The 27,864-nt window shown below is 39.5% G+C and overlaps 1 protein-coding gene across 1 annotated transcript in view; it reads right to left on the bottom strand.

Moving 5' to 3' along the window:
• Positions 1–27,864, bottom strand: part of vwa8 (von Willebrand factor A domain containing 8) — a 107,943-nt gene that overhangs the window by 19,728 nt on the left and 60,351 nt on the right. Inside the window, exons 34-39 of the mRNA XM_063005615.1 lie at positions 27,456–27,610; positions 26,582–26,774; positions 26,416–26,497; positions 24,570–24,774; positions 3,273–3,381; positions 3,022–3,178 (exon numbers count right to left, since the gene is read on the bottom strand). Coding sequence (XP_062861685.1) covers positions 3,022–3,178; positions 3,273–3,381; positions 24,570–24,774; positions 26,416–26,497; positions 26,582–26,774; positions 27,456–27,610 — 901 coding nt within the window. The remainder of the gene's footprint in view (positions 1–3,021; positions 3,179–3,272; positions 3,382–24,569; positions 24,775–26,415; positions 26,498–26,581; positions 26,775–27,455; positions 27,611–27,864) is intronic.

Raw genomic sequence — 27,864 nt, 5'->3', positions numbered from 1 at the left:
TGAACGGCTCACTAGCAGCTCGACTCTGTGTATTCGTGTGTTTCTGGACACTGTTTGGTATAAGAGGCTTGGGTGTGGACACATGGAGCATAAAAACAGATGCAAACAGATGCAAACAGAAGCTTCCTTTATGAGCAGGCCCCTCTCATAGTGCTCTTTGTGGCTTTTCTCACCCTCTCTCACATACACGCACAGTCTCTGAATCACAGTATTCATGGGGCACATTTTTTAAATAGCTGGCACCGGTGAAAAAACGCTAAGGAAGTCGTTAGGCCGGCTTGTCTTCAGCAGCCTGTAACGAGCCTTTGATTCACTGTGGATCGGTCATTATTCGAACGTCCATAGACATACATTCCCAACACCAAGACACGGGAGCCAAACAGGAAAGAGAGTGGAATTTAAAGTTCAGGAACAGATCCCAGTTTAACACTGTGGTCAGCAGACTATGGGAGCTACATAAATGAAATATTTCCACTGACCCTCATTTATGTAGCTCCCATAGTCTGCTGACCACAGTGTTAAACTTGGATCTGTTCCTGAACTTTAAATTCCACTCTCTTTCCTGTTTGGCTCCCGTGTATTGGTGTTGGGAATGTACAGTATGTCTATGGACGTTCGACGTTCGAATATTTCCACTGACCCTGAGAGCATTATGAAAATGTGAGTAGAAAATAAGTATGGACACACGACTGTGGCGATACTAAGTTTTTTATCCAATATGTGCAAAATATACAACTCAGTTAAAATCAAGAACGAGCATCAGCAGGTCATACTGTAGCGTAAAGCGTGTTGAAGATTTGCTGACAGAAGAATTATTGCATCACTGTATCTTTCGATGACACAAGCAGTCATGACTGTCAAGTGCTAAGCTTATTCATTCCACTAGCTCTTCAAAATAAATCACAATCTGGAAAAAAAACTGGGCCTAAATCACATAATTATGAGGGATCTTCAAAAAGTTTCCACACTTTTATATTTAGTTTGGAAGCGGTGAGGGTGGGAGGAGCAGTAATCGGTCGTGTCTGAGAGACTGAGAGAGCTTATAGTCCGGATTTAGCGGGATCTGATTTCCATCTTTTTGGAGTCTCAAAGAAGCTTTAAGGGGAAGAAGATTTTCATGTGATGATGATGTGAAAGCAGCGGTGCATCAGTGGCTACACGTTCAACCAAAAAAAATTTTTGCTGATGGCATTAAAAAGTTGGTACGACGCTGGAAAAAATGTTTCGGAAGGTGACTGTGTAGAATAAACAGTGGTAAAATACGCTAGCACACCAGAGCTGGGATTTCGAATACATCGTATCGAGTCTCAGCTCTGCCATCCAGCTGGGCTGGGCGGCCACATGGGATGAGCCGGACCAGGGTTCCTCATAACTGGTGCAATTACGACCTCTGCTGGCTGATTGATGGTGCCTGTGCAGAGTTGGGGAATAATGCGTTGATCATGGTGTGGCTCTCCGTGCACAAGGCTGATCCGCATATGAACTCGCCTCGTGCAGGTGAAAAGAAGCAGTCGGTACTGCGCACTGCGTTTTGGAGGGGGCGTGTGTCAGTTGCGAAGCTCCTCAGTCAGCAGTGGAGGGTTGTATCAGTAGAGGTGAAGCGTAATGCAATCAGGGTAATTGGGGGGAGGGGGGATCTGAGAAAAGGAGGGGAAAAAATGCAAAACAAACAGTTTCGGGAATATTCTCGGTTATCTCATAACCATGGCGGCTCTCATCATGGTTTCTGATTGATTGATAGAACAGTTGATCACAATTCATCTTCAGTGTTCAAATGTTTGGGATTTCCACAGAATATCTTGGCATCAGTGAGTTGATTTCATGATTTTATGCTTTTAGGTTGTATTAACCAGGCATCTTAATCAAGGTAACAATTAGGGATGTCCCGATCTGATCTCAAAGATCGGAATCGGGGCCGATCAAGGCATTTTTTAACTGATCGGTATCGGTTTTACTAATGCCGATCGTAATCCCGATCTTTTGTTTTACACCGGTTTACAAAAAAGTAACTTTTAATCCGAGTATGAAAACTTCAGGACCATAACATACAGCTTTCACGAGTTTATTTGTTACAAGACTGAACAACATCTCAGTATCAAGCACTCTGATTGGCTTAGTTATGTAACCGAGCATCGTAGTGATGCACTTGCTTAATAAAGAAATAAATACACGGTATATTCACAAATTGTCGGGAGCAGAACACTTTATTAACTTCTTCTGTTACGGTTCCGAATAGCGGACAGCTAGAGCCAAGCACGCTATTCCATGCACTATGGAAGCCCCAAAGGGTCAAAACTCACTCACTTCGCGTAGAAACGTCCATCAAACCATTGTCACAATACAAGCACTTTAAGAACTGGCTTTCCTTCATAACAAAAGAGTGCCTTTCCATTTTATTTTGGTATTCAGGTTTTACTGTAATGCTGTTAAGTAACTTATTTGCTTTTTTTTATATTCAAGTTAAGCTGCTACACCACTTCTGAGTGGAGATTTCTGTTCATTTTAGTGTATCACTGCATTAAACAGAATTGTGTTATTTTAATGTAAAGTTCAAAATGAAACTGTAATTATCTCACTCATTTCGAGTGTTCTAGTTTTACTACTTCAATGCTGCACTACTGTACATTTGTTTACTTTTATTTTGTAAAAAGAAAAGAAAGTTAAGCAATAGCTTAGATGCAGGCAATTTTTTTCTGCATTGCAGAGCTATTCAGTTGTTAAACATATACTTTGTATTAATTTGAATAACTGTAATGTACTTGAAGTGTGCACTGTGTGAACAGTATTATCTAGTTCTTATCTAGACAATATCTAGAAAACACAAGTATCGGTTTGAGACTCGGTATCGGATCGGGATCAAAATTAATGATCGGGATCGGGATCGGGAACAAAAAAACGTGATCGGGACATCCCTAGTAACAATACAGCGAATGAATCTTTAAGCTCTGAATTTAAACCTACTAAACCTACTATCCTGTTATCACTGGGATAGATAAAGAGTGAATCGAGTGATTAGTATACCTCTCTTTGAAGACCTTTTCAGCCATCTCTCGTGCAGCTCTCTTCACTTCATCAGGCACAGCATCTTTCTCAGCCTGGGATACCTGGTAGACCGTATGGCCAGCATCCAGACGGTAAGGACCACCTTTACCCCCCAGGCCTGCTGTATCTCTGCCTCCTACGAACCATAGAGAGTCCAGATAAAAAACATGAGCTCTAATTAGGTTGTTAGTGGAAACTTTCTGATGACTGCAGCAAAGGAGATATCATACCTGTGCCTCCTGCCCACTGATTACCGCCTACATGAGGAGCGTTTTTAAGGTCAATCTTGCCATGTTTTGGTGAGCTGACATCAAGCCCACTGTCCCTCTGGACGGTGATCTAAAAAAGAGAAAAAACACACAGTGTAAAAGAATATTTACATTTTTATTCACCACTAAGCCATCACTACCCATAAAGCATCATGTCATATGGGCAGTTGTAGCTTAGCGTAAGGTACTGGACGAGTAATCATAAGGTTGCTGGTTTAAACCCCACCACTACCAGGTTTCCACTGTCGGACCCTTAACCCTCAATTGCTTAAAACTGTAAAATGCAAGTTGCTTCAAATAAAAGTGTCCACTAAATGCCGAAAATGTAAATGGAGCTGAGTTTAAGCAACCTGAGGACTCAAGATCATCCAGACAAATCATTGTCCACACATACAAAGAACACAGAACACTATTCTCTTTGCCAAGGGCAGAAAAAACAAACTGTCACTTTATACTGAAAGGAAAGTTGTAATGATGCTGAGATGCAGTCCAAAAACAATCACAAACACATCTGTCATGAAGTAGTGGTGTTGGCCAAGTTTCATGAATATTTCTGTGTGTTTCTCTTGCCATATGTTTTTAACTTGCAGTTGTTGACTTAAGTCTTCATAGTTGAATACAATCCTCTGTGCTGATGTTCTATTTTGTTTGTAACTGTAAAACATGAGCTTTAACACACTAGGCTAATGAGAGGAACAGTACCAGCTGGTACCAACTCTTGCTAAGAGTTTAATGGGTTTTAACGTCATGTTTTACACTTTGGTTACATTCATGACAGGAACGGTAGTTACTCATTACACAACATGCATCAGTTCACAAAGTTGGACAATTTTGTATCTCCAATTCACCTCACTTGCATGTCTTTGGACTGTGGGAGGAAACCGGAGCACCTGGAGGAAACCCAGGCGGACACAGGGAGAACATGCCAACTCCACACTGAAAGGACCCAAACTGCATAATCTGGGAATTAAACCCAGGACCTTCTTAAAGTGAGGAAGGGTGGCAACCCACCAAGCCACCGTGCTGCTCCTCAGTTCATAATATGTATACATATGTGTATCGGTTCTGTTCAGAAGTGCCAGTCCAGTGTTCAGTCTCAACACGTTTTAGGTGCAACTTTAAAAATAAAAAAGACCTCTCACTTCACTCATAAAGGGGCATTTCTAGAAGAATCTACCTCACTGAAGAGAAGAAAAAGAACCTTTATTGTCATTATACTTGCGTACACCAAAATTGAGAGCGCCACTCCAAAAAATATAAAAGAAAAAGTATTTACATTACATTTGGATATTTACAAAGGATGAACCAGTACAGCTAAAATATGGATTGCAAAAATAAATCAAATAAACTATGTGTATGTGTGTATAAAGTGACTGAGCTCAGATTAGGACGTTTACAAAAGTCTGTAAAGCTACAGTACGACTTTCAGGAAAGATTATGAGAAAGTGTGTGTGTGTGTACAAAGTAAATGTGTGCAGATGTGCAAAATGCAAAAGAGCCTAACGTACCAGCTCTGTAAGAGATGTCAGTCTAATTTTTAATACAGTTTATGCATGAGTAAGTAAATGGTTGTGCGTAGATGTGCAGTGTGTCAGAGTGGAACTTGGGTACTCCTTAGATGCCCAGTGCGTCACCACTTGCACATTACTTAGTCATTGGCTATTTACACACAGTGTTGGTTCTTTTCCTACAGTTTGGTTGATGTCGTTATTAGTATTACTCTAGGATCTGTTTAGGAAACAGCCTGACAATGACACTGTGATAACAAATGCAGAAAGGCACAAAACGTCCAGAGTGTTCCTTGGTTTGCTGAGTCATGTTGACTACTACCGTTGTGCCAGTCTACAATCTAGGACAAACAGTTGGTTTGAGTCCCACCCTGTCTGTTCTGGTTACCAATGTCAGTTATATTAATATACGTTTTGCTAAGGTGACTTTTCCACATCAGGTCAGACACTTGGAAATGTACACAACCTCAGCCAGCCCCCATACCTTCATTATCCATTCCATTTGAATAAAGGAGACCAAACAAGAATTAATGAATCACTAAAGGCAAAAGATTCATATGGAAATTGGAGAGCAGATCTTCTATTTGATATACTGTATATGTGAAGTGTATGGCTAGTACTTAAGGTAGCTGCTATGCCCCAGTTGGGCCCTTGAGCAAGGCCCTTAACCCTGGCTGACCCTGGGTTTTGATCCCGGCTTCCAAACAAGTTGGGATATGCAGAAAAAAAATTTCATTGTACTGTACATGTTTATACACTGATCAGCCATAACATTAAAACCACCTCCTTGTTTCTACACTCACTATCCATTTTATCAGCTCCACTTACCATATAGTAGTCCATCTGTTTCTCTACATGCTTTCTTAGCCCCCTTTCAAGCTGTTCTTCAATGGTCAGGACTCCCAGGACCACTACAGAGCAGGTATTATTTGGGTGGTGGATCATTCTCAGCACTGCAGTGACACTGACATGGTGGTGGTGTGTTAGTGTGTTGTGCTGGTATGAGTGGATCAGACACAGCAGTGCTGCTGGAGTTTTTAAACACCTCACTGTCACTGCTGGACTGAGACCACTGTCGTGTGACCACTGATGAAGGTCTAGAAGATGACCAACTCAAACAGCAGCAATAGATGAGCGATCATCTCAGATTTATATCTACAAGGTGGACCAACTAGATAGGAGTGTCTTATAGAGTGGACAGTGAGTGGACACGGTATTTAAAAACTCCAGCAGCGCTGCTGTGTCTGATCCACTCATACCAGCACAACACAGGGTGAAAGCAGGTTGAAATATGTAGAGAAACAGATGGACTACAGTCAGTAATTGCAGAACTACAAAGTGCTTCTATATGGTAAGTGGAGCTGATAAAATGGACAGTGAGTGTAGAAACAAGGAGGTCGTTGATGGCTGATCAGTGTATGACAAATATAGACATTCCTCTATTATGCATTATAGCTGCCAAGTGAAGGGCATGAAAGGTCCTCTATAAAGCCCCAGGTGTTTACAGTACCAGCAAATTGGGGGGGGGGGGGGGGGGGTAGGAGACACACACACACACACAGTAGTGCTTATAGTCTTGTAAGGTCAAACTTTATCTTAAACAAGTCAATTGGAGAGCTTAAATAAATAAATGTTTCTAAAATGGGCTGTGTTCCAAACCACACTTTTAAGTCTAATTAGTGCACTACTAATGGTATAGTTACACACAATGTAGCACAAAGGTAAGAAATGGGACACAGGCAGAAAATGCCTTGCATGCTGTGAATCATGTCCGTCTATCATTACCACGGAAGTCAATTTAATTCTCATGGCTAAAAAAAAACCCTAAGCTGTTTAGCTGCACTTACAAAATATCTTTGCTTGTGGTGGTCACAATGTAGACCAGCGGTTCTCACATTTGCAATGTTGTGGTGGGCAAGGTAAGTATGTGTCCATCCTTAATTAAAGACCCAATGTAGGCCATATGTAGTTTTAGATCTATATGACATCACATGAAAAATCCCACATGCCAATAGTCTAATAGTTTTCCTGTCTTATTAAGTGTGATTCTTTTTTACTCTTTTTTTCTTTTAATTAAATGTAACGGGACCCCCCTCTAGGCTTTTCTAGGCCCCCTAAGGGGGCTTGGCCCCCTGGTTGAGAACCACTGATGTAGACCATGGCAGCTGTGGTCATTCATTTTAAAGCTAAACCCTGTGCTGTTACCAATGAGGAAGGATGCAAAAAGTGCTTGTGCCTTGAGACAACTTTAGAGAGAACTCAATCAAACAATAAGCCAATTTCTAGAACAATCATTTTTAGGAACAAGCCAATTTCAAGTCAAGTCAATTTCATTTGTATAGTGCTTTTTACAGCAGACATTGTTTTAAAGCAACTTTACAGAATCCAGGAAAGACAGACCAAAAACCCAAGCCAAGGGCAACAGTGGCAAGGAAAAACTCCCTTAAATTACAGGAAGAAACCTTGAGAGGAACCAGACTCAGCAGGGACCCCCATCCTCCTCGAGTGGAATAGGTTTGTGCTTTGCTTGGATTATGGATTGTCTGTTGTGAAATAGTGGCAGGTCTTTTTTAGGACATAATCCCATTAGAAATCATGGCTAGCCATGAACGACTCTGCCCATGTGGTATTGGTGGAAAGCGCATATTTAAACTAAATTTTACTGCTCTATAACATTTTATTCCCACATGTGGAACTATGCTTTTTCCATCATCCACTGGTTCAGGACCAGTAGTTCTAGGTGTATAGTTTAATTAATCCTGGCTCTGACTGTCCACATAATTTAGGTGAACACAGAGATGGAAATGTTGAAATGGCACAATTGCACCTTATGTTTAGTCTGTGTGGAAGTAGATTGACAGTAAGGTTGAACACACATGCTTTTTGCATTGCCCTGAAAGAATGGGGACAGATATATTAAGTAAGAGCTGGTGTGCATAAATGTGACGTGGCGTTCAATCAGCCAAAATATAACCCCATAAATTTCAAGCTGCTTTTTATCTCTGTCCAAGTCACATAAAAATCACGCGATGACACGACACTAATGTGAATTAGCTTCAGATCTAACTGGAGGAAGCAGTAGTTATTTTTATGCTTGGTTAATCAGACTATAGTTATTTTAAGAAGCATCAGAGATAAAGTGTGGTCATGTGACTCATCACATTTGCGATCTAGACAGTGAATGTGAATTAGCCAGGTGTGTGTAACCACAACTGTCTAGAGCTACAACGTTTGTTTTCTTTTAGGCCTCGGGAGAAAGAGCTCGCACAAATAAGACCTGATTCTACTGAAGCGCCTCAGGCAGACAGAGACAAGTGGAAAAAAAAGAGAAAACAAAAAGAAAAAGACGTCTGTAAAGTCTTTAGTAGCTTGGATTAGTGTTCTAGAACTGCATTCTATGATTCTCACTCTCAGACTTGACTTGAAAACTCGGGTCCGTACCCAGGATTGATTTTGGACTTGTTTGGGCTCAAATCTGCAACCATTTAAAGTCATTTAAAACGTCCAGATAATTTTTACAAAATCAAAGATAAAATGTGCATTCCACATTAATCTAGTACTTCTTTTCTTGGCTCACCAATGATTCACCGTTTGGGATTCATAGCCAAAGCACACAGCACGGTCTGCACTCGACCTTAATAAAGCGAAACCAAGGATCATTGTTTTCCAAGAAAAGTACAACAGAAAAGCGCCCACCCTGTCATCTAGAGGTCAGGTTCAAGCACAACAATACTGCAACTCATTTAAGGCCAGAAGCTGGAAGGACATTGGCAACGATATATTTTTTTGTTGGAGTATAGCATAAAAGCTTCATTGTTCAATCTTTTGCATTACATAATGCATAATGCAATCAAAAGTTGAGAAGCTGAGAACATCCTGTAAATCTCTGTATACACAAAAAACTTGGTTTAATGTTGATAAGTGCAGAGAAGTTGTATTACAAAGCCCAGGATCATTGTTTTCAGACAGACTGGAGATCAGAACCCGCAACCACAGACAGGCCTTAGAAACACCTTTTCATCTATGCATGACGTGTCACCATTTAAGCATGACAATACTGCAACTCATTTAAGACAAAGCCGAGAGGAGATTGGCGGTAATTTTCTAGGTTTTATCATAGCAAAAGAGCTTTATGGTTGAATCCTTTGCATTACATAATGCATTTTTCAAAAGTAGGGAAGCTAAGACCATCCTATAAAACTCTTTCTAAACAAAGAACTTGAATTAGTGCTAATTGCAAAAAAGTTTAACTGCATTTTTAAGACTGACAAAATGATAAAAAAAATTTAATATTAGCAAATAAATGAATAAATGCTAAAGCTTGGCAAAATAGTTTGCTGCTTCTTACTGGATAACTTAACGGCAAAGTATCTACTGTGTAAATGCTTTCACCTATGCCCAAAAGTACCAAACTGGTCCAAACTGACCTGGGTTCAAACCTCTGTGTCAGATCTTTTTTTAATAATATAAACTATTAAAAAGTAAAAGAATAACTAAAAGCATTTATAATACAGCATAACAAAGTGTAACTGTTGGAACTGGACCAAAAGCTTCCACACAGTAGCTAAACATACACCGATCAGGCATAACATTATGACCATTGACAGGTAAAGTGAATAACACTGATTATCTCTTCATCACGGCACCTGTTCGTGGGGGGGATATATTAGGCAGCAAGTGAACATTTTATCCTCAAAGTTGATGTTAGAAGCAGGAAAAATGGGCAAGCGTAAGGATTTGAGCGAGTTTGACAAGGGCCACATTGTTATGGCTAGACGACTGGGTCAGAGCATCTCCAAAACTACAGCTTTTTGTGGGGTGTTCCCGGTCTGCAGTGGTCAGTATCTATCAAAAGTGGTCCAAGGAAGGAACAGTGGTAAACCAGCGACAGGGTCATGGGCAGCAAAAGCTCGCTGATGCACGTGGGGAGCGAAGGCTGGCCCGTATGGTCTGATCCAACAGACGAGCTACTGTAGCTCAAATTGCTGAAGTTAATGCTGGTTCTGATAGAAAAGTGTCAAAATACACAGTGCATCACAGTTTCAGGGCTGTTTTGGCAGCAAAAGAGGGACCAACACAATATTAGGAAGGTGGTCATAATGTTATGCTTAATACATAGGAACCAGTTAAAAACTAAAACACAGCTTTTAATATATGATTCTGTATGATTTATGTTAACTGTGGCCAAAATAATAGGACCATGTTGCTACACCTTACCTTACTAAGTCATGGCCAAGCATTAGGTCCTGGATTCAATCCCCAGGTGGGGCGATCCGGGTCCTTTCTGTGTGAAGTTTGCATGTTCTCCACGTGTGGGTTTCCTCCGGGTGTTCCGATTTCCTCCCACAGTCCAAAGACATGCAAGTGAGGTGAATTGCAGATACAAAATTGTCCATGACTGTGTTCGATATAACCTTGTGAACTGATGAATCTTGTGTAATGAGTAACTATCGTTCCCGTCATGAATGTAACCAAAAGTGTAAAACATGACGTTAATATCCTAATAAACAAAAATCTAGCATCTGACTTGTTGGCATACGAAGAAGACATCCAATGACTTTTCAACATATAAACCAGTCACTTTCAAATGATTTAACCAAAAATATGTGGATATACAAAACTAGCAAAAACAGTTAGCAAACTCTGAACACATAACAAACATGCAAAGCACATCTCCAAGTACTGAAACTAAAACCAAACTAAAAGCCCAATTAAAAGCCTGAAACTGAAACCAGCTTAAGAATGAATGTTAGTACTGAATTATTATTGCTATCAGCAAACAATCCAGGGCTATTAAACAGAAGATCCGTTCTCCACACAATAGCTAAACATAACCATGAACCAGTTAAAACTAGAACATAGACACTCTTCTTTTTTGCTTCTAATATTTCGGTCACCCAAAAGCCAACAATAGATATCTAAAAGTGGGCTATTCTTCTAAATTAAGCTTTCCATTCTAATTAATGTACAATCTTAGATCAGCCACTATCTATGTTGGTAGGTTAGTATTATGAATGCCATTTTCTTGTGTGGTTCATTTGCTCCAATAAGTTTCATCTGCAATAAAAACACTTATTTAACACAGTTTTTCAGAGTCATGGTTGCACAGCAGGTCGTGTTTGTGCTGCACAGGTTCCTCCATGTCTGTATGTGTTTTCCAGGGTTTGCTGGCATTTATTTACCTCTCAAACATGTTAGCATTTGAACTGTCTGGTCCAAATTGCAGCCTGACAGGTGCCCTGTTAAGGGCGTTTCTGACCTGCTAACAAGCAATGGATTCCAGACCCGCCGTGACTCATGAGGAACGTTTACTAAAAATAAATGAAATAGACATCCTGTGAAAATAAAACAGTTATGTTATTGTACAGTTTCCAAGAAAAGTGCAACAGAAAAGCACCCACCTAGTCACCTGGAGGTCAGAAGTTTAGGCACAACAATACTGAAACTATTTAAGGCCAGAAACTGGAAGGAGATTTTTTATAAAAGCTTTATTACATAATGCACGGGAAGCTGAGAACATCCTGTAAAACTGTATACACAACAAACTTGATTTAATGGTGCTAAAAATTTAACTGCAAAGTTAAATAGCATTTTAAAGCTGACAAAATGACCTGGCGAAATAGTTTGCTGCTCCTCACTGGATAAGTAAAAGATTAGCAGTGTATTCACTCTGTAGGTTTTTTTTGCTGAGGTCCTGTACCACACACAGAAGGTTAAGTACTTCTCTAACATACTTGACTGTTTTGGCTTTCCGGCTTCACTGTGTTTGCTCACATGGAGACGTCTGTCTGGACTATTATGTGAAGATCTGACCACTTCTTCTTTTCACACGTGGTCTCCAATAGAAAGGCCAGGTTAGTTTAGCAGGTTCTGAACAAAATGGTATGTACAGGTAAAAAATGAATTGCAGTGTGGCTACCAGGGATTTACCTGACAGTCAGGATACGCTAGCCATCGTGTCGCTGGATAAGAGAGCATAATAGATGATAGATGATAGCTATCCCTGCTCTATGGGTAGAAAGGTTGCCATACCTGGCCATATTACACTGCCTGCCTGTGAGAAGTTTATTTATTAAGATTTTAACGACATGTTTTACACACTTTGGTTACATTCATGACAGGACAGGTAGTTCAAGTGTTTAATATCAAACACAGTCATGGACAATTTTGTATCTCTAGTTCACCTCACTTGCATGTCTTTGGACTGTGGGAGGAAACCGAAGCTCCCAGAGGAAACCCATACAGACACAGGGAGAACATGCAAACTCCACACAGAAAGGACCCAGACCGCTCCACAGTAAATTATATAAAAATGTGATTATATTTAGAACACATTCAATATTTGATCCATTTGACTGCGGTTTTAAATCTCAGTCTGAGCATCTCTACTGCGTATACTGAGGCTGAGTGGCTCTGCCCTCCCACAGTCCACTGGACACAGTGGTAGCCTGGGCTGGAATGTGTGGAATGCTCTGCCTGGAGCCTGCTGGTATGTAGGGTCCTGGTACAGCAGGGCATCCAGGACAAAGCCAAAACATAACTGAAAGTAAGACAATGCAGCTGCGCACCACCAGGTACTCAGTGAGGTCCTGAATATAATAAAGGGCATGTCACCCCTCGCAGCAGAACATATATGGGCGGCCGGGAGAATTACTGACGTCAGGCCGTTCAGAATAACGTACATATACATTCTTTCTTTCTTTCTTTCTGTCTGTCTGTCTGTCTGTCTGTCTATCTATCCAGCCATCCATCTATCCATCTATCTATCTATAAAAGTCTGTGGAATCTGTGATTTTTGAAAAATGAGGTCTGTAAACAAACACGTGCAGCCCTCATTTCTCAGTTTTTAAGTTTTAAGTTTCTAAAGGAATGGATCCATCACGACCCCAGAAGCATCTAAATAGATAGGGTCTACACACAGGCATATCAGACTCATTGCCTCTAGGGTGGAATGTTCCCCCAGCTGCTGAAGTTCTTCACACTCTGATACATGGACAATTTGTTTCTTAGTCACACTCATGGTGGGCGCTGTGGACACAGAGGCGATGCCACTGGCCGTAGCTCAGACACGACAGCATGGGGCCAGAGGTGAAACGTAAGAGCAGAATGTGTCCGAATCAAGACCTGGAGCCACATGACTCCGGCTTCTGTTACACGCCCACACACACACACGATGCAGTATAGAGCTGACCTGTGTCCTGCATGAAGAATGTGTATTCAGTACACACCCTAATCTGAGACTCTGATCTGTAGACGGCAGACCGAAAGTTCTGGAGGTGAAAGGAAAAAGTCACGTGTTCCACACCCTCTACTGTAGGTCTTTTATGTAGGAGAGTTTAATAAAGGGAGATAAGTTTGAGAACCCCATTTTACCCCAAACATACTCAGAATACCTCTATGTGCACATACCTTCAAGGCAGAGTGATTGAAACGATGCATTGTCTGCACCCAGATTCAAATCTGGGCTCATTTGAAGAAGAGTGTCAATCACATTAATTAAGACGTCATTGTTCGATTAACACTGTTAAGTAAAAGCTTGTTTTAATGTATTGCCAACAGCTGGTGTTTGATTTGAATTTAGAACAAAGGACATCACACACACATCAGCAGCATAGAAACTGATTCATGTTGAAATGACTCGGCTATAATTTGACACAGACAGCATCCACATCAGCATACATGTGGCAGTTTTCACATCTAATGAACAAGAAAACATATGCATAATTTGTTATGCATTACTATGAAGTTTCTAAATGATTATTTTATGTATTTATTTATAGTTTTACACACTGTGGTTATTCATTTACATTTTCAGCATTTGGCAGACGTCTTTATCCAAAGCGACTTACAAGACTGTTACAGCATACTGTCTAAGCAATTGAGGGTTAAGGGTCTTGCTTAAGGGCCCAACAGTGGCCACCTGGCAGTGGTGGGGCTTGAACCAGCGACCTTTTGATTACTAGTCCAATACCTTAACCACTAGGCTACGACTGCCCCTGGCAGGACCATTCATGACAGGACCAAGTAATTACTGGTTACAGAAGATTCATCAGTTTAAGTCTTTAAATGTCAAACAGTCATGGACAATTTCGTAACACCAGTTTAACTCATTAACACGTCTTTGGACTGTGGGAGAAAACCGGAGCTCCCTGGAAGAAACTCTTACAGACATGGGGAGTACATGCCAACTCCACACAGTAAGGACCCAGACCGCTCCACCTGGGGATCAAACTCAGGACCTTCCTGCTGTGAGGCGACAGTGCTACCCACTGAGCCACCGTGCCATCCAACAAAAATGATTAGCATATTTTGTGCTACCCTCCATAATAAAGGTCTGTCTGTGTGGACCCTTGTTACATTAAGAAAAGTTGGTCACAATATTCGGTTGTATTCAGTTGTAATGAACCAAGAACGTAGCCGTGAACTGAACATGGACGAGGGATTGGGGAAGGGGGGAAATCAACCGGGATTGGGAGCAGGTACAAATCAACCAAAATTGGGAGGAGGGGCATTTTATAATATTCCTGCCATATTAACAACCGACTGAAACACTGACAGATCCTAACATTACACAAAGCTAGTGAGTGGAATATGTTCATTTATAATTTTACATCAGTATGTTGGGGTGGCACATTTTGAGCATATCTCACTATTATACAGTGGACCCTTGACTTACAAACTGTTCGTATGTTAAACCTATATTTCCCATAATAAATAATGTAAATAGAATTAATCCGTGTCAGACCTCACAAACCACCTCTTACTTAACCTTTCTCATGTCTTAAATGGTCCTTTTTGTTATAAATAAGTGTTATATATAAACATCACATTTCATACACCATAATACACCATCACATACACCATAATACATTTCCTTCTTTTTTTTATAAAATGTATCTACCAGAAACAACAATAACTCTCATATTTCTCTATTATTTCCTTCTTTATTTTAATAGTGTTGTATTTTGTAGGTGTAATTGCACGAAAGAAACAATACTTTACTCAGCGGACTTTCTTCTTCTCCCTCACTCACTGTCCCCTCTGTCTGATACACAGTGACAGCTACTGGCAGGAGTAATTATACAACAACAAATGTAATGTTTCTCAGCTCTGTGCTCTCTCTGCACCTTATTTGGGGACATTTTAATATTGAAAACATCGGAAAAACACCGTCCGCTGTGCAAATGTTCGCTCACTGTATATATACAGAGAAGGACGCTCTGTGTCAACTTGTTCGTGACGTCACGTGTTTCGCGAATTTTGGTTCGTAATCCAAAATTTGTTCATACATTAAGTTGCAGAAGATGTTCGTATGGTAAACCGTTCATAACTCAAGGGTCGACTGTACACCGATCAGGCATAACATTATGACCACCTTCCTAATATTGTGTTGGTCCCCCCCTTTGCTGTCCCATACAAACAAACGGCAATGCACTGTGACACCTTTCTATCAGAACCAGCATGAACTTTTTCAGCAATTTAAGCTACAGTAGCTCACCCATGACCCTGTCGCCAGTTTACCACTGTTCCTTCCTTTTGATAGATACTGACCACTGCACGCTTGTCCATTTTTCCTGCTTCTAACACAACAACTTTGAGGATAAAATGTTCACTTACTGCCTAATATATCCCACCCACTAACAGGTGGGTGTTATTCAGTGTTTTCACTTCACCTGTCAGTGGTCGTAATGTTATGCCTGGTCGGTGCATATTGTGATTAGGACCTTGTAATGAACTGTCGCTGATGCAAAGAATTAGTGTTACTGGTCCAGATGCACACAAATCTACTCCAGTGCCAAAAAAACAATGAATGAACTTCTGTCTACTGTGATGTGTACATGCATGCACATATTGGTGTATGTATGAGTACATACATGTGTATGTCTGGATATACACATGCAGTCATAGCTTACCAAAACTGCACAATACATACACTTTAAGCTTACATTGCATTTTTTTAATCTAATCTCTACTTATCTATTATTTATTTATTATTTCTATTTTGTGCATTATGTTTATCCTTTGGTCTCTGGTACTAATGTGACTGGAAAGTTGTATAAAGCATTTTACTGCTAGTTATACCATGTATGACGTGCATGTGACCAATAAACTTTAAACTTGATCTTTAGTAGTTAATGCATGTCTATAAAGTGCTTCACATCTGCTAATTTAGTGATTATGTAAAGGGTAAATCTATCCCAGCACACTACCCTGTGGAAAAACCCAAACTTAATATCCATCAGAGAGAAAGTCTCAGGATAAGTGAATGAGTGTCACATCTTAACATCAGTTATAACCGTCAAATCATGGCTAGTGCTTTCACTATAGGCTGAAAATCTGGTTTAGATAATGACGGAGCTATATCACATCTTGTGACACTATAAAGGGGATCTGGTCTTCATCATGTCACAGTGGGTGTCACTATTTCAATGGGACACTGTAATAAGCTTTAATTTATATCTCTACGTCTGTCATAAATCATTCACACCATACTACCAACCCCCTTAACATGACTTTTTTAGGGGAAATCTAGAGAAAAGCAAATATTATCAGAACACAAGGCTGTACATGGATTTGTATCTGATATGTAATCATATCAAGAGAATTTGTGATTTATGTGTAGACTGAAAGTGTTTATTTAAACACATTATTTAATTCCCGGCTCCGATAATGGAAGCTTTCCCACATGGTGTGGACTATATGACACCCACATATTTCCATACACACTGTTGGTGTAAATTGACTTGGGTCTGGAATGAATGTGCCAGTGTAAAAACACCCTGGGAACTATTAAAGACAGCGATCTTTTAATGACCCCCTTAGTCACACACAGCAAGCCCTAAAAGCATAGCTTAGCTACGCCGAGATTGATCATAATCACCACTGTCATCAGAGAGCGTCTCTTCTTTCATGCACTGCTTGTCTGTGACATCACAAGGGTTTCCACTTTAAGGACGGTTGCCGGTCAGAGGTGACTCGGTGACCGCTCACTTCCCTTCAGACACTTACACACAGGGATCTCAGCTTGCACCTGCCAGACTGACTGACTGAATGACTGATTGAATGTCTCTCGCTCTGCCTGGTAACGTATTTTAAAAAAGCATGTCACCCCTCACAGCAGAGCATATATGGGTGGCCGGGAGAATTACTGACGTCAGGCCATTCTGAATAACGTACATATACATTCCACGCATGGTTGAAAGCTGTTATACTGAGCCATTCATCATCTTACTACTGCTAATGAATGAACTTGAGCTGACCTACATCAAATCATTCCTGCCTGTGGAGTTTACAATTATAAAAACAATCATTAATGTCTTGCATATCAAAACATTTAAGTCTATCCATAATATATAAATTATTGTTCCAGAATTGTTAAGGCAAGGGTGTATGCAAACACGGGCCACAGACTCTTTTGAATAAATTGAGTAAAAATATAATATACCAACCTGATGACTAAGAATTACACTTCCTTTTTATTTAAATGACTAATGATCTATCTTTGACAGTGTTGTGTAAACTAAGACTTTCTTGATTTTACTCAGCAGTTTATAATCTTAATAGGAGGATTATTATACTTCTTCAAATTAAACATACCCACTTCCCATTGAATTTAGTGAAAAAAAATATTTAATTTCCCAACATGCCTGAAATCTTCTGCATTTTTTTGGAGCCGCCACATTCATCTAAAATCTCTATAGTTAATGTAGATGTAACATTAATGTTTTGGGTCGGGGGAGAGAAGAGACACCAAGAAGAAGTGACACCCAGAGATCAAACAGTTCAAGCTGTTTTTTTAAAACCTGCTTAATATCAGACCAACTTTAATTTTATTTCTAAAATTCTACACAGGCCGTTTCAGAAATGGTAACGGGCTGCAAATGGCCCATGGGCCGTAGTTTGGACACTCCTGGCTTGGGGTTCTAAGAAATCAAATTGCCCAATTCAAAGCTTGATAAAAATAAAACCTAAACGTATAAAATAAATATTTTAACATAATAAAGTGTATAAAAGTGATTATAGAAAATAAATGCTTTTAACTTTGTGGCAATATTTTGATAAAGGCCATTTTTCATTCCAGCCAGAGGTCAAAAACACATGGTTGGATGAGTTCAAGAATCATTAACAGAGCCCTGACACCAAACCATGGAACACGTTGGGGATTATTCAGAGCTATCAGAAGGAGGGTTGTGGGTATGAATCTTGGCTCTGCCATGCAGCCACTGTTGGGGCCTTTAAACCTCTCGGCTTTAGGAGTGCAGTACAATGACTGACCCTGCGCTCTGACCCCAGTTTCCAAACAAGCTGGAATATAATGAAGAAAAATGTCATTGTATTGTAAACGTGTATATTCATATATAAGAAATGAAAGCATTCTATCTGCTCTAGATTATAGACTATTATATCAGATTATGCAATGATTTTAACATGAAAAAGTATATAATAGTTATTATATAAAATGCTTTTAACTTTGTGGCAAAATTTTGATAAAGGCCATTTTCCGTTCCACCATGGGGTCCAAAAACACGTGACGTGACAAGTACAAGAATTCAGGAATCATCGACCGATGCCAGACATCAAACCCACGGAACACGTTTGGGATTAACTGGAAATATCGGACAGAAGGTTGTGGGTTTTAATTCTGGCTCTGCCATGCAGCCATGGTTCAGCATTTGAGCAAGGCCTTCAACCCTCTCTACGTGAGGGAAGCAGTACAATGGCTGACCCTGCGCTCTGACCCCATTTTACAAACAAGCTGGGATATGATGAAGAAAAATGTCATTGTACTGTACGTGTGTATATGTATATATGAGAAATAAAAGCAATCTGCCCTAGATTATAGATTATTATTATAGATTATGTAATGATTTTAACATGAGTTAAAAAGTATACAAAAGTGAATAAATAAAAACAAAAATGCTTTCAACTTTGTGGCAACATTTTGATGAAGGCCATTTTCCGTTCCAGCATGGGGTCCAAAAACACATGATTTGTCGAGTTCAAGGACTCAGGAATCATTGACCGAGACCTGACGTCAAACCCATGGAACACCTTTGGGATTAATTGGAATTATCAGACAAAAAGTTGTGGGTTTGAATCCTGGCTCTGCCATGCAGCCACTGTTGGGTCCTTGTGCAAGGCCTTTAACTTCCTCAGCTTGAGGGGCACTGTACAATGGCTGACCCTGCACTCTGACCCCAGTTTCCAAACACGCTGGGATATGATGAAGAAAAATTATATGAGAAATAAAGGCATCTGCCCTAGATTACAGATTATTATAATAGATTATGTAACAATTTTAACATGAAAAAGTATATAAAAGTAATTATAGACTATAAATGCTTTGTCACATGATTTCACAAGTTCAAGAACTCAGGAATCGACCGAGACCTGACGTCAAACACATTGAACACCTTTAGGATTAATTGAAACTATCAGGCGGAAGGTTGTGTTAGAATCCTGGCCTTTAAACCTCTCAGTTTGAGAAGCGTGTACTATGGCTGACTCTGCGCTCTGACCACAGCTTACAAAAAATCTGGGATATGCGGAAGAAACATTTTATGACTGTACAGGAAAGCACCAACATTGCATCAGTCACCTAAGGGAACAATATCAGTATTGGAACAAAGGCAAACATTCCACAGTTCTGTTGTGTGTGTGTGTGTGTGTGTGTGTGGGGGGGGGGGGTGCAGGGTTCTGATACTGTGGCTTTAATAAGGGAAGACAGTGATGTGTAAGGCATGAAGTGTGGAAAGACAGAACTGACAGACTGCACTGACCTCATAATGGACTCTTTCTTAGGGTGAAAGGGCAGAATGCAGGCTTTCTACCCAACAACGATGCTACAGTGCCTGAGGAGATGTCAACAGCATGGAACACTGAGAACTGGTTCTGAGAACTACTGCTGAACAAGCCAAGCCTGAATGAACAGATTCAGATCCCAACATCTATTTAGGTGCTCGAGCTACTTTTGGTCAGCTAGACATCTACACATGATTGATCAACAGATTGGCATTGTGTCCTGGGTATTTCTGCCTTGCGCCCAACGTTTCCCAGTGGAACGGGACCTGATGCAACTCTTGAAAATAAAATGGGATAAAAATGGAATAAACACTGCACCTTCAGTTCTCAACCATCAGTTTAAAGTAGACAAATGAAAGTGGCCATAATCCAATCCAAACAGAGTTGGCAATTTCACTGGAATGCATATAGGACCAACATAATCATAAATAAAATCCCTGCACACGTTCCTGCAGGGGTTTGCAGTGAAATTAAAAGCCACAGGATGAAAAGAACAACTCCCTAAATTTTCAAGTTTTTGGACACACGATGACTGATTCATTACGTCTCAGGCTAACTAATAAATTCACACCAGGTGGGTTCAGCCAGAGAAAATGAAAGGAAATTTACAGGCTCATTACTCTAAGAAGGTGCGAGACAGAAGACGGAATGGCAAAACACCCACGACTGCACGACTGAAACGTCCCATTATAGCCTCCTACTGGGGCGCCATTTACAAGAATGCCGTGCTGAAACAGAATGTGAAAATATGGGAGTTAAACAGCGGGCCAAAGAGACAAAGTGGTGAAAGAAAGGAAATAAAACCTGACAACGTGACGAGGCTTTAAGACTGAAAGATGAAGATGGAATGAGTTTCCAGCTAAGGAACGTGCCAGGTGGCTAGGAGTCTAGTCAGAGCTCACGGTGCCTTTGTTAGAGTCTGGGGCCAAAACAATTTCATCACTCTCTCCAGTAAGTTATTAAACCAAGAGATGTGAAAAATGTCGACCAGAACTGCAACATAAAGCAGGTATTCCAATACCGACGGATTTTCAGCCCTGGCTGATACTGTGCGAATGAAAAACATGTATATTTAATAACCTTTTAAAGGAAACATCTTCTTTTACTTTCAAATGGCTAAAACAGGCTCGCCATTGGAAGGTGCGCTTGTCAGTGCGCTCTCAATGCTGATCCCAAGCTCTGATTAAATAGGAAGGTTAAGTCAGGAAGGGCATCCGGCATAGTAACAACTGTGGCAAGTCTAGTATGCAGTCCAGATCAACTGTGGCAACATATAAAAAAACAGGAGCAACCAAAAGAAAAAAATACAAATATTCTATGAGGCCGCTCAGGTGGCGCAGCGGTAAAAACACACTAGCACACCAGAGCTGAGATTTCGAACACATCGTTTCGAATCTCAGCTCTGCCATCCGGCTGGACTGGGTGGCTACATGAACAATGATTGGCTGTTGTTCAGGGTGGGAAACCCGAAGCAGGGTTATTCATAGCTGATGCAGCGATGACCTCTGCTGGCTGATTGATGCTGCCTGTGCAGAGTTGAGGAATAATGTGGAGCAGGGTGTGGCTCTCCACACACAAAGCTGGTCCGCATATGAACTTGTCTCGTGCAGGTGAAAAAGATGCAGTCAGTACTTCACACGCGTCGGAGGGGGTGTGTGTCAGTTGCGACGCTCCTCAGTCAGCAGTGGCGGGTTGTTATCGGTACAGAGGAAGCGTAATGCAATCAGAGTAATTGGATACGACTAGATTAGGGAGAAAAAATATATATATTCTATGAAGTTAACAAAGCATTCATCATATTTTCAATGTTTTCTGCACTGACAGATTGCTAAAACTGATCCTATAATGACTTCCAAAGAGTAATAGAATACATTTTTTACATTTTTAAGACGCACAATGAGAAAGGCTTTAGAAGATTTAGGTCCAATAAATACATCAGTGGACTGTATTGAAAAATTCTGTATTGATAAATCGGATCTGATATGAATCCAGCATCCAGCTTTAATATAGTGATCCTGATATTTAGTATTAGGTTGATCCAAATGTTTTAGAGTCTGAGACTAGACCTCCTACTCTGTCACGACTACTCACAGCAATCTCAAACATTCGCTTGTATTAAAGCCCAAACACAACAAACCAAAACTAAAAGCAAACACTAAGCTCATTCCTGCAGCAGTCCAAGAGTCAACACGACATCTTTAATCCAGGATGTCCCTGCTTCTTTAATCCCACTGTGGGCTCTCCAGCTGTGCACACCCATAGAGCCTAAGTCCAGCTGACCCAACACAGACACCATGCTGTGATTGGGAAAGAGAGAAAATGGGCACAGCTGGATTCCAGGATAAAGGAGAAGCATCAGTGGATCTCCTTTGCCTCTAATAGGATATCACCTGTATCATGTCCAGAAAGTCAAGTCCCTGATCACAAAGGGCCAAAAGTGAGAGCGAGCAATCTAGGTTTTTCTCCCTGATGTTCTATTACATTGAAAGAACAGTGTTTGAAGTGGTTTGGTTTAAAAGAAACAGTGAGGGCAGAGATCTCAATAAATATTTGATAAAGCTGAGGTGGTTCATGCTAAAAGAGACTAACCCTAACCCTAAAATTAAATAATATTTGGACAAGGACTTCTGACAGGATCTGTCTCTGGCTACAAAAACACACCCTGTAAAATGTTGGTATTGGCATCTAATAAAAAATGAAATCAGAATGAGTGTAGTAATGCATGTTCATTCCAGCAGTACAAATGTTCCTTGCCAGATCTGCAGCTGTGGATAATTTAATGACCCATCCATCCACTATGGTCCTGATTTACAAAGCGTGTGCAGAAACATATTGAAACTTAAAAAATGTATCTGATGCTGTACCACCCCATAAACCTGTAACAGAGATTGGGAGTATGAATGTTCGTATTTGTCATGCCATTAAAGCTACCATTAAATTGAACTGAACTAATATTACACATATTCTCTAAAATATGTGCAGTTTTCATCCAGTTCTATTCATCTCACAGAAAATCTTATTGCGTACACAGTCAGGCACTGCTATGTGTGTATAATCCATCCCTTGTATAGATGCCATGACCAGCCAGCAGCTAACTCTAAGACTCCTAGTAGTAGCAGTTTAGTGCAAAGGCTGCTGCAAAATCTGAGAGTATTATCATTTGTTTAAAACTTTTAATTAAAATCAAACATTTTAAAAAGCAATTTTAACTACATAAAGCTTTTTATAATTTTATGTTGTTGTAAATATAAGATTTTTTTGTGGGAGTTTTGGATTTTGTGTGGATTTCATGGATTGTTTTTTGTTCTGATAACGCAGTGTAAGTGTAGGCCTTTATAGACCCACGTGTGTGCCTTTCCAAACTATGTCCAAATAATTCAAATACCAACAAGTGCACTCCAATTGAGTTCTAGACACTTCTCAAGGATAATTAAAGCAAACAGGATGCACCTGACAACAGTGTGGACTGTACAGGAAAGGGTGTAAATACTTTTGTGAATAACATATTTCCTTTTTTGATCGTTTAGTATTTTTGAAAAACTTTTTATTTCATTTTTTTTCATCATTATTAGTAATTAAGTGTGAATTGTTGGGAAAAATGGCTTTTATGGCTATTCAAAACCAAGTCCACAACACAAAGTATGCAAAAAGTCAAGTGACCTGAAAACTTTCTGAATCCTCAGTACTTGTAGATAGATAGATAGATAGATAGATAGATAGATAGATAGATAGATAGATAGATAGATAGATAGATAGATAGATAGATAGATAGATAGATAGATAGATAGATAGATAGATAGATAGATAGATAGATAGATAGATAGATAGATACTTTATTGATCCCGAAGCAAATTAAAGAACATTAGTACATTACATCTATTGATAGATCTTATCATTATCATGCACAAAAGTGCAGCCATGAGAAACTACTCCATTGGCAGCTTCAAAACGCTGGAGAATACTAAAGTACAATAAACCGATGCAAGTAAACGCAGCTTTAAAATTCTTTTCTTCTAAAAATGTAAAAACACGGTCACTACTTAAAAAAAGATAAATGTAGCTAACATATATACTAGACAAAGGTGACGAAGTGTCAAAGAATCTAAAAACTATATATAGATTTCAATGGTTGAGGTTATCAAACTGTCAAGACTTACTTTCCACATTAAAATAAGGTCTGATGCTGCCATCACATGGTGAGGTACTGCAACAACAACAACAACACCGATCTCTTCAGATTTCATTCGCAGTTTTTTTTTGCCGCAATAATCGATTAAAATAATGTCCTTAATGTACAAATAAGAAACATTTTTATAAACCAGAATAGCTTAAAAATCGATTACTACAAGTATAACAGTTACATTTTGGTGTCTGAGGTAGTATTTTTGCTAACAGGAGTTTTTTTTTAATAAATACATGCTACGCCCTACAATCACAGCATTGTTGGGCTAGTTGGTTTATATAATTTCCAATCCAATTTCCACCATGGAATTGTGTCTATGTTTATTAAAAGAATTTAAACACCTCAGATTTTGTCTTGTGTATAATTGCACCACAATCACAACTGTTCAAGATGTCTGCCTGCAGAGTTTACGCTTTGTAACTATAATGTAAAGATGTGATCATTTTTTAAGTATTTAACAAAACACCATCATGTTTTTAATTACTGTATATGACCTGATGATAATAACACCAATAATTATACTAATTTCATTTTATTTTCATTTACAGCTTAATCCTGAGTCATGGCAGGTCTGGTTCTACAAGAAAAACGATAAACGATAAATGCACTGAGCCGGTCTCCTGCCATCTACCCATCCCTCAGACATAGCCATCAGCACCAATGAAATCTCAGCGGTGGTGAGCTACTGTGAGAGACCATTGTGCCCCCTGCATTGTGCACCAATAATAATAATAATAATAATCTTAATAATAATAACTCTTTTACCTGGATAGGTCTGCCATCCTCAGAGCCGATCATGTTCCTCCACTCCAGAAGGGACTGGTGCAAATTGTCCAGTCCTGTCTCCCACAGTCTCACATAACCTCCCATATCTACAGTCACAATGCCACCAGAACCCAAAGCAGCAATGACCACATCAGTGTCGGACACCTTGGAGACCCATCCTGTGTAAGGAGATACAGACATAGTCCTGCAGAACATAAAGAATAAAAAGTCCTTGTAAGTTTGATCTCTAACTGGTTGTCTACAGTTAAAATAAAGAAAACTTAGTGTAATCAGATTTGTAAGTCCAAAACCTGTTATTAAAGGGGGAAAGCAAAAATACATTTCTTATCAAAATAACAATACAAAAAAGGGAAATATAACATATTTAAGGTTAAACTTTTATTATGTGCTTAAATTCCCTGTATAGGCTGTGTTCACTCAAAATCATCAAAATTGAAAAATAATAATAACACATCCAAAATTTTGCATGTACAATGAGGGCCAAAAGTCGGAGAACACTAGCTGAACTGCTTCTATTTACATTTCCTCAAATTTAATACATTTTTATTACAAATGATTAACATTTGATCAAAAGCAAGTAAACATATTTGTCAATTTAATTCTATAGGGTCAGATTTCCTTGAGTTTCATTCAGACTCACTATTAAAGTGCATGATACTAAACAACCTAATTTTTAATATTATTTGAATATTTCTGCACATATGAGATTTCCCCCCCATAGATTCTTTTACTCAGATCTAATGCTGTAGGTTACTGGAATGGTACATCAGCACAGTAATTACAGATCCATTATTTTGCTGTGCATAACTAGCTTGTTTGTGATTTATGGGTGATAAAAATATATAATATAAAAATAAATAAATAAATAAAATTAAAAACTTCAACTGCAATTTCCTAAACCTGCAAACCTAATCCAAGTAAAAACAAATCACTTGAATTATTAAGCCTGAAAAAGGTACAATTACAAGACAGAGTAATATTGTGTGGAGTCACTGGTGTCAGTAATTTACTGATTTTTTGTGTTTATTACCAGCTCACATCTACCAGCAATTAAATATTTACATTATTTAATTATTTATATGTCAGTGAATTCAGTGATTCATGGTGCAAAACTAGTTTGGAGGGTATTTGACAGCTGGAGTACAGGTTGCTGATGTTGCTCCTTGATATTTTATTTAAACAGCAGGGGGAGCTGAAGCATCACGAAAATATCACTCAGCCATACTGTACACAACTAAACGTATGTAAGCACCTGACCAAGGGTTTGTAGAACCTCCTTTTTTAAAAATCCAGGGTCTATTAAAACAACTTTCTGGGGAATTATTTCCAAAGATTTTAACTAGAACCAGCAACCCTCTGATTACTAGAACAGTACATTAACCACTGCCTCTAAATTCAGCCTTTGGAATGGCATACAGACAGATAACAACATTTACATTTGCATTTAAGGCACTTAGCAGACACTTTTATCCAAAACAACTGACAATTCTAAGCCTAAACAATCCATGCAGGGTTTAGGGGCCTTGCTTAAGGGCTCAGGAGAAGCAACCTGGCAGTGGTGGGGCTTGAACTTCTGATTACTAGTGCAGTAGCTTAACTACTGAGCTACCACTGCCTAGTGCACTTTTAAGGTTGGAAGCTTATAATTGATCATTTTTAATGTATTTATTATTTTAAATTAGTTATTGTTGTAGCTAAAACACACCCTCAATAATTAGGAGAGGTGTTCAGTCCACATATTTGATCATCTACTGTAGTAATAGGACACTTAACCGATGTAAACCGAACAAATTAAAGCAGCTCATATTAGAAAACTGCATTATACCTTGGGACTGGAATATATTTTACTTTCTTAGAGTTGAGATCCGTCACCTCCAGGTAGGCAGACGTCATAGGTGGGGTGACATCTAAGTATAAATCAGAGCAAACAGGTTAACAAAAGCAATATTTCTGGTAAATCTAAGGATCAGATGGAATATTTATTTTCTCACCTTTAGGATAGATTTCAGACAGAGGCACTTGACTGGGTGCAAGAGCTCGTACCACCTGATTAGCTCCAACCAGACTGACACAGTTGACTCTCTTGGCGGGTCCTGTTCGTCGAGTCGACCCGAAAAACATATCTGGACCTCTGCCTTCTGTGAGGGGTGATGTCCTTTTAAAACTGTAGACCTCATTTGAAGACTGACAAGAAAAATTTTTTTATTAATGTTATAATTGTAGCAGATCTATAACAGCTGGGGTCAAAGTGCCAGGTGCTGAGACCACAATTCTACAGACCAAGGTTGAGTATAATTTCAGAGTAATTACCAGGTACACTATGGCATCATACAGCTATGATGTATCTGATTAAGAAATCAGCACAGCGGCAAAACACGCTAGCACACCTTGTGAGTTCAGATCTTAGCTCTGCTACCTGCAGGCTGGCCACCTACATAAACAAAGATTGGCTCGTCTGATGCAATTACAACCTCTGCTGGCTGATTGATGATACAGATAAATGAGTTTCTTGGTAAAAATGTAACAAAAACAATTTTTTAATGAAATATAATATAATAATAATTATAATATATTATATCTGAGCAGGTTTTGTAAATGTTTGGTAAAGCAATTCAGAAATAAAAAAAAACTGGGGTCATCAATAATGGTTGTCATTTGGAATCATTTATGAGTGAACTAGCAATTAATCATTTTAAAAATGCCAGGTTTAAGTAAACTGCTGTGTGAAGCCTGCATGTGTAAAAGACGCCAGGCTAAGACATTAGTAAAAGCTAACTTACGGACTTTCAACCCAGCCAAACCTCTGCAAATTTAGAAAGCTATTTACGAACTCGTAATGCTGGACGTGTTGTGACAGATACTCACCAGGAGGTCTGGAAAGCCCACTATAATGTTAGCGTAAGCGTTGGTGTCACAGCTGAGACGGTTTGGAGAGGCAATCTTCTGTCCCAGGGCAGCGCTGAGGTTCTCATTGGGCAGCTGCTCACTGGAAACGTCCTGAGGGGCACCAGCATCCATCTCTGTCACCGCACAGAAGAACAATTTCATTAGAAAGACTGTGTGAGCTTCCTCGGCTATGACTTTACCCTACTGCTGCTTGACATAAAGGCCTTGGGAGGATTAGGGGTCGAGATTTATGCTGCTGTTGATGGATGACAGGAACCCTACAGCCATAATTTGGTGTCTCATGATGTCCTGTCAGGATCGGCTTGATTAAAGCCTTATTTATTTTTTCTTTGAAGCCAAGCCCTGTCAGTTTATGTGAAGCACTAGA

This window comes from Trichomycterus rosablanca, chromosome 12 (genome assembly GCF_030014385.1).
Source record: "Trichomycterus rosablanca isolate fTriRos1 chromosome 12, fTriRos1.hap1, whole genome shotgun sequence".
Classification (NCBI taxonomy): Eukaryota; Metazoa; Chordata; class Actinopteri; order Siluriformes; family Trichomycteridae; genus Trichomycterus; species Trichomycterus rosablanca.
Note: the sequence above shows the minus strand (reverse complement) of the source record. Positions and strands in the feature narration are given on the sequence as shown.